The 8,420-nt window shown below is 45.4% G+C and overlaps 3 protein-coding genes across 8 annotated transcripts in view; all 3 read left to right on the top strand.

Moving 5' to 3' along the window:
- cpne1 (copine I) overlaps nucleotides 1-8,420 on the top strand; it is a 275,222-nt gene that overhangs the window by 162,980 nt on the left and 103,822 nt on the right. The gene's annotated exons all lie outside the window — the stretch shown is intronic.
- Nucleotides 1-8,420, top strand: part of rbm12 (RNA binding motif protein 12) — a 200,239-nt gene that overhangs the window by 162,984 nt on the left and 28,835 nt on the right. The window lies entirely within an intron of this gene.
- The window catches only part of LOC125485490 (tyrosine-protein kinase HCK-like), a 50,385-nt gene that overhangs the window by 24,131 nt on the left and 17,834 nt on the right, over nucleotides 1-8,420 (top strand). Inside the window, exons 6-9 of the mRNA XM_048608506.1 lie at nucleotides 1,337-1,519; nucleotides 3,069-3,145; nucleotides 4,289-4,442; nucleotides 6,717-6,848. Of these exons, the coding sequence (XP_048464463.1) occupies nucleotides 1,337-1,519; nucleotides 3,069-3,145; nucleotides 4,289-4,442; nucleotides 6,717-6,848 (546 nt within the window). The remainder of the gene's footprint in view (nucleotides 1-1,336; nucleotides 1,520-3,068; nucleotides 3,146-4,288; nucleotides 4,443-6,716; nucleotides 6,849-8,420) is intronic.

Raw genomic sequence — 8,420 nt, 5'->3', positions numbered from 1 at the left:
CACCACCACCATCACTACCACCACCGCCGTGACCACCACCATCACCATCACCACCACCACGACCACCGTCATCACCATCACCACCACCACCACCATCATGACCATCATCACCATCACCACCACCATCACCACCACCATGACCACCATCATCACCACCACCATCACTCCCACCACCACAATCTCCATCACCATCACCACCACTGTCACCACCACCATCACCACCGTCACCATCACCACCACTGTCACCATCACCACCACTGTCACCACCACCATCACTCCCACCACCACCATCACCACCACTGTCACCACCACCACCATCACCACCACCACCATCACCACTGCTACTACAACTGCTGCTGCCATTGCTAAAACAAAAACTGATTTTCTTCAGGCTTTAAGTGGTTTATCTGCTGAGAACAGAGAGTGCTCCTGGACTGAGGAGACTGTTGTGGCACAGTGGTAGTGTCCCTACCTATGAGCCAGAAGTCCCATGTTCAAGTCCCAACAGCTCCAGAAGTTTGTAACAACATCTCTGAACTGGATGATTAGGAAAATGTCTTAAAAAAAAAACTTCCAAATGATTTTCAAGGGTGTCCTCTGAGTAGTTACATGAATTTTTAAACATTATCTAAGGGGCAGGTTGTTTCAAGTGGATGTGAGAAATTTTTATTTCGCCCAGAGGGTGCTGTGAATCTGGAACTCACTGCCTATAAGGGTGTTAGAGGCAGAAATCCTCACAACATTGAAGAACAATTTAGATGTGGATTTGCAATGCCAAGGTACACCAGGCTATGAGCCAAGTGTGGAAAATGGGATTAGAATAGTGAGGTGGTTGTTTTCCACTGGCACAAACATAATGGGCCAAAAAGCCTTTTTCTGTGTTGTCTTTTACGACTATGAAATTATGACCCTGAAGGCCCCTGTCTATCTTATTCACTGTTCAGATACATAGCAATCATATGGTTGTTGACAGGCAGTAGACTTTTGTCATTGTTAATTGGTCACTTGTCCACAGACCAATCAACTCCTTGTTTCCAGCTGAATTTCCATTTGGACACACCCTTTGGCTCCAGCTTGTTCACAAACCATCCAAGACTGCCTGAACTGGCAGCTGTGTAAGCAAAGAGGTTCCTTGCTTCCCAAACACTGAAGAAATCTTTCAACAATCCTTCATTTCAGTCCACAATCAAGAAAACAGGAAAATAAAAAAGACACAGTCACTACAGTTCTGACAACAGTTCAGAAAAGGACAGCAGCTCATTGGCTGCAAGCAGCTTTAGAATGTCTCGATGTTGTGAAAAGTGCTATATAAACGTGGAACTCTATGTTGCTTTAGGGTTGAATGGCAGCAATGTCAGAGTGTTGGTGAAGGTGCAGAGTGTGGACAAGACTCCAGACAAAGCCTTCCTCAGGGAGGTCAGCATTCGTAAAGCTCTTCAACATAACCAACTGGTCCAGCTTCTTGCGGTGGTGACACAATCACAGCCCATGCTCATCATCACCGAATTCATGAGCCAAGGTAATGGTGAAGTCTGGTGCGGTCGTTGGGAACTCCCACTAACTATTGCCAACATGCACGCCTCAGTACTAAAACAATCCAAACTGAACTGAATGATTTATTGTGATATGTATTTCAAAAAAAATCTTTGAAAGTGTTAAGTGTCACCACGCTCAGCGCCATTTTGAATTACTGCTTCCCTGCTTCCTGTAAAGACCCTATTCCATTGTCCCAGTTCCTGAATCTTCATCGCATCTGCTCTGATAATGCCAACTTCAATAAGGGAGCCTCCAAAATGTCCACCTTCTTCCTCGATTGAGGGTTCCTCAGCATGTAGTTGACAGGGTCCTCAGTCAGGTCCAACCCATCTCCCACACTTCCGCCCTCACCTCCTCTCTTCCTTCCCACAACATTGATAGGGTCCCTCTTCTCCTCACCTACCATCCCACCAGCATCCACATCCAGAAGATCACTATCCGTCATTTCTGCCAGCTCCAGCAAGATGCCACCACCAGATACATATTCCCCTCCCCTCCCTTAGGACTGTTCCCTCCAGGACACCCTGGTCCATTCTTCCTCACAGTCCCATGGCACCTTCCCCTGCAACCGCAGAAGATGCAACACCTGCCCATTTACTTCCTCCCTCCTCAGTATCCAAGGGCCTAAACACATCTTCCAGGTGAAGCAGCACTTTACCTGCACTTCCCACAATTTAATCTACTGCATTCGCTGCTCACAATGTAGTCTCCTCTACATTGGGGAAATGAAGCGTAGACTGGGTGATCACTTCACAGAACATCTACGTTCTACCTGCAAAAAAGACCCTGAGCTTCCAGTTGCCTGCCACTTTAACGCACCACCCTGTTCCCTGGCCAACATCTCTATCTCAGGCTTGCTGCAGTGTTCCAGTGAAGCTCAGTGCAAGCTGTAAGAACAGCACCTCATTTTCCACCTGGGGACCCTGTAGCCTTCTGGACATAATATTGAATTCAATAACTTTAAGGTTTGAGCTTTCCCATGTCTTTATCCTAACCCCCACAACCAGGCTTTGTTATCACAATCTGCCATTACACACTACCTAATGTTAGTCACTAACTGTCCCCATTAACAGCTATTCATCCTCCCAGCCAGGTCATTATCCACTTCTTTGTCTGTCCAACTGCTCTTCTCTCTCTTTGGGGTCTATTCCCACCTATTGTTTACTCCCTAACCCCTCCCCACACCCCATCTTCTGCATAAAATCTGACAATTTCGTAGCTCCCTTCAGTTCTGAGGAAGGGTCACTGGACCCAAAACATTAACTCTGATTTCTCTCCACAGATGCTGCCAGACTTTGAGAGATTTTCCAGCAATTTCTGTTTTTGTTTCTGAATTAAAGCATCTGCAGTTCTTTCGGTTTTTATTTTGGGTGGTTGTGGTATGGTTTGATAGAAATTTTCAAGATATTAAGGTGAACAGATAATGTTGATAGAGACAAACTCTTTCAACTGGTTGGAAAGTCTAAGACAAAGGGGCACAACTTAAAAACTTGAGACACTTTAAATAACTGATCTGTTTTTTGCTCCTGAAGGGAATCTGAACAGTTACTTGAGGAGTGACTTTTGTAGGCAGTTAGAACTGGTGCTGCTGATCGACTTTGCTGTACAGGTATGTGTACCTGAGTGAGGGGTTGCTTTATTCGAGTTAACAGGACATGGTTCGCAAACATATTCTTGTACGGACCACTGCATTGGGGCGAAAGACCTTTCCATCCACTTCCCAGTCCTTCCCCATCCACTTTCACTTGTCACTGCAAACAACTTCTTGCATTTAAGGGGAACTTATAGAAACTGTACATGATTTGCTGCTTTTTCATTCCTAAATAAAATAAATGTATGTGTATTAATCTTTTTCATTAAATTTCACGCGGGAATTAATGATTCATTCTCCACAAACTTCCACTCTCTCCCCCACCAACGCTCAGTAGCAGCAGTGTGTACTATCTACAAGACACACCGCAGAAATTCACCAAACATCCTCAGACAGCACCTTTCAAACTCAGAGCCACTTCCATTCAGAAGGACAAGGGCAGCAGATATATGGGAACACCATCCCCTGCAAGTTCCCCTCCAAGCCACTCACTATCCTGACTTGGAAATATATCGCCGGTCCTTCACTGTTGCTGGGTCACAATCCTGGAATCCTCTCCATCAGGGCATTGTGAGTGAACCTACAGCACATGGACTGCAGTGGTTCAAGAAAGCTGCTAACCCCCACCTTCTCAAGGGGCAGCTAGGGATGGGCAATAAATTCTGGCCTGGCCAGTGATGCCCACATCACATTAATTAATTTTCTTAAAAATTCAAGGAATGAAAGTATAAACACTTACATTTTGTAAACATAATTATAACAGAGACATTTATTTGAAACATTCTAAAATGTCATTAAATTATCACAGTAATTCTGTTCTGACGAACTATCACTCATTTCACATCGATTTCAATCAAACAAGATCAGCAGCATCACAATTCCCACTTTAAACGACATTGCTGTTCTTCACAGTTACATTAACTCAGGCTGGGTACACGGGATCTGGTCTGGTGTGTGATGAAGTGACCGTGGAGGGAGGTAAGGGATCTGCTGATCCTCAGTTGTGACGTTGCTGGGTCAGTGACTTGTATTTAGGAGCAGCCCCCCCACAGAGCAGCTGGAGGGCCCCTTGGGAACCACACTGAGATAGAGTGAAATTGGACACTGTGGGAGTAAATCAACTTGCGGTGAACTGGATAACAATCATCTGTGTTTCTGCAGGTTTTGGATGGAATGCTTTACATGGAAGAGAATGGGTATGTGCACAGGGACCTGAGATCCGCAAACATTCTTCTAACTGGTAACCTGGTGTGCAAAATTGGAGATTTCAGCCTCGCTCAGAAACTGAAAGAACAGAGATACATCATCCTGAAAGGTACATGTGACTGAAGGTTCAGTGTTGAGACCATGTCTTTCCTGGCTGGGGAGTCAAAAACACAGGGTCATTGACACAGAATGAGGTGGGGATGGCCAATTCAGACTGAGATGAGGGAGAAATGTCTTCTCTCCAAGGGTGGTGAATCTTTGAGGAACCACAGCCCTCAGAGAATACCAATCACTGAGTATGTCCAAGTCAGAGATTGATAAATTTTAGGGTATTGAGGCAATGAAGAGGATAGTCAGGTGGTGGGACTCCGGTAGAGGTTGAGCCATGTTCTGGTGGAGCAGGATCAAGTGGCTGAGTGATCACCTCCTGCTCTTCAGTTCTGTGTTTCTATGGAAACCCTGGAAGATAATTTGGGTAATAAAGTACAAAGAGCAATGGGAATGTATCTAATACACGGTCGAACTCTGCAAATCACAAAGCTCCAGGATTTATCTCCACTCTGTGCTGAGCAAATGGACCTCATTCAGGGATTGTGTAGAATCATAGAATCCCTATTGTGCCAGTAGAGGCCATTCAGCTCATCACGTCTGTGCTGACCCTCTGAACAGCATTCCACACAGACTGCACTCCCTGCTATCCCCGTTATCCTGCGTTAACTATGACCAATTCACCTAGCCTGCACATCTTTGGACTGTGGGAGGAAACCGGAGCACCCAGAGGAAACCCACGCAGACACGGGGAGAATGTGCAAACTCCCCACACAGTTGCCCAAGGGCGGAGTTGAACCTGGGTCCCTGGCGCTGTGAGGCAGCAGCGTTGACCACTGAGCCACCATAAAAAGGCTGATTTAACCTCAACACCCTCTGGGTGGGCAGAGTAAGAAGCATTGTATTTCAAATTGCCCATTACTTCTCTTAGAAAGAACCCATGTATAGATGTCAGCAAATGTATCGTCAAGATGTGAAGTCAAATAGTCAACTGCCATTGTGTAGCCAGGGTGACAATACTAACCTGACCTTGCTCAGACATGGCTCAATGGTTTGCTCACTGACTTCAGTCAGAAACGTGTAGCTTCGCTCCCAGTGCAGTGCTGAAAGAATGCTACATTGTCAGAAGAGCTAGGTTTTTGAATGAGATGTTAAACTGAGGCCCTATCTGCCCTCTTAAGTAAATACAAATGATCTTATTAACATTGTTTTGAAGATGAGCAGGGCAGTTTTTTTTTTCTCCAGAGTCACTATTTATCCCTAAAGTAACATCACTGAGTTCAGATTATCTATTAATTTGTCACAAAACAGTTTTAGGGATGTTGCTGCTACATTCTGATGTTGCAAGAAGTGGTGACATTTCAGAGGATGTCACACATCCCCACTGATTTATGGGAGAGCCAGCTCGTTCCTGGCCAAAATGAAGCCAGCTAGCTCAGGAAGGGACTGAGCACATTGAGAAATTCCATCGGGGTGTGCAGAGAACATATTGAGCTATCAGAAGGAGCATGCAAACCTCCCGTCTCTCTGAGCCTTCGAGTACCATGTGCTCTGCATATAAAAAAAATGTGCAGATTGGCATGGGTGGCACAGTGGCTCAGTGGTGAGATTGCTGCCTCACAGCGCCAGGGACCCTGGTTCGATTCCACCCTCGGGCAACTGTGTGGGGAGTTTGCACATTCTCCCTGTGTCTGTGTGGGTTTTCTCCAGGTGCTCCAGTTTCATCCCACAGGCCAAAGATGTGCAGTTTAGGTGGATTGACCATGCTAAACTGCCCTTAGTGTCCAGGGATGTCCAGGTTGGGTGGGTTAGCCATGGGAGATGCAGGGTTACAGGGATAGGGTGGGGGGCATGGGTCTGGGTGGGATGCTCTTTGGAGAGTCAGTGTATTATTGATGGCCCAAATTGCCTGCTTCCACACTGTCGGGATTCTATGATCTCAGCACCATCAAACAGGAATGCAAGTCAATCTTAAAGTTGCCCGAGAAAGCAAAGGCTCTTCAAAAATAATTAAGCTGTTAAGGGGTTGTAGAAATGCAATTGTTTGCTTCCTTTCATATGACCCTCAATCTGCATTTTAAATTGGCCCTCAGGAGGGTTGGGGAGGAGACATTATCAAGGCAATAATCTAATTTACCTAAAACAATGGGTATTGACCTACCATCCAACATCTAGCAATTTTTACCCACATGGCTGTCAGTCTCAGTCCATGCACCATCACGCAGGCCATTTCTAAAATCTAAGAATCTTGTAAAGGCGGCTATTCAGTCCATCATACCTGCGTCAGCTCTTTGAAAGAGCTGTCCAATTAATCCCAATGCTTTTGTGCTTCCAGATGAAAAGGTTGCAGTTAAATGGACTGCACCTGAAGTCTTCAGAGAGGAAATACACACCACAAAATCTGACATCTGGTCCTTTGGGATTTTCTTGATGGAACTGGTCACTTTTGGACAGACACCATACCCAGGTGAGTGCCACCTTTAACACAAGGAACCAATCATCGTGTGTGGGGAAAATGTTGAACTGACGATTACAGGCTGACAATATCCATTATCATTTACAACAGCCATTGATACAACCATGTCTTTGGACTGGACTCACTTCTGATTGGGAGCTGGATAAAGCTGCTGACTCCCTTCAAAAATCCACAGTGACTCATGTGTGTTCATACAACTCCAGCTGATGCAGTCTGGGTGTCAACTGACCAGCCCTTTACCAATTCATTGAGTAAAATCAACTGATTAGGAAAACAAAAACATTGGGAATGGAGTGGTGTGAGATCATAGACTCCTGAACTGCACAGCAGATAGATAACTTCCATCAGAGACCAACAAAAATAGGGGTTAGTGTAATTGAATTGCCCAGATTCTGGAGCTAAAATGCAAAGATGCAGAAATTATTTTCAAAGTATTGGTTAGACTTCGCCTGGAGTCACCACCTTCAGTCCTGGGTGTCCAATGTCATGAAAGATAAAACCGGAAAATGCTGGAGAAATTCAGCCAGGTCGGGCAGTATCTGTAGAGAGTAAAGCAGAGATGTTTTGAGTCCACTGATCCTTCTTCAAAACTCACATGCTCACGTTGCAGATGCAGCAGGCAGTGAAGAAGGCAAACGGTACGTTGGCCTTCATAGCAAGAGGATTTGAGTACAGAAGCAGGGATATCTTGTTGCAATTATACAGGACTGACATATGGACAGACTGGATTGTTTAGGACTGTACCCACTTGAGTTTAGAAGAATGAGGGGATTTCATAAAAACCTATGAAATTCAAACAGGATGAGACAGGGTAAGCACAGGAAGGATGTTGCTGATGGCCAGGGACCCCAGATCCAGGGCTCATGGTCGAAGGATACAAGGTAGGCCATGCAGCATTGAGATGAGGAGAAATATCTTCACCCAGAGAGTGGAATTCTCTATGGAATTCTCTACCACAGAAAATGGTTCAGGTGAAAACATTGCAAATTTTCGGTGACCAGTGGTGTTCCGCAGGGATCTGTCCTGGGACCTCTGCTCTTTGTGATCTTTATCAATGACTTGGATGAGGAAGTGGAAGGGTAGGTTAGTACGTTTGCTGATGACACGAACATTGGTGGAGTTGTGGACAGCGTGGAGGGCTGTTGTAGGTTGTGACAGGACATTGACAGGATGCAGAGCTGTGCAAAGAAATGGCAGATGGAATTCAACCTGGAAAAGTGTGAAGTGCTTAATTTCGGAAGGTCGAATTTGAATTCAGAATACAGGGTTAATGGTAGGATTCTTGGGAATGTGGAGGAACAGAGGGATCTTGGGGTCCACGTCCATAGATCCCTCAAAGGTGCTACCCAAGTGGATAGAGTTGTTAAGAAGGCGTATGGTGTGTTGGCTTTCATTAGCAGGGGGTTGAGTTTAAGAGCTGTGAGGTTATGCTTCAGCTCTATAAAACCCTAGTTAGACCACATTTGAAATATTGTATTCAGAGATAGTAAGAACTGCAGATGCTGGAGAATCCGAGACAACAAGGTGCAGAGCTGGATGAACACAGCAGGCCAAGCAGCATCA

Source organism: Rhincodon typus, chromosome 19 (genome assembly GCF_021869965.1).
Source record: "Rhincodon typus isolate 14 chromosome 19, sRhiTyp1.1, whole genome shotgun sequence".
NCBI classification, from domain to species: Eukaryota; Metazoa; Chordata; class Chondrichthyes; order Orectolobiformes; family Rhincodontidae; genus Rhincodon; species Rhincodon typus.
Note: the sequence above shows the minus strand (reverse complement) of the source record. Positions and strands in the feature narration are given on the sequence as shown.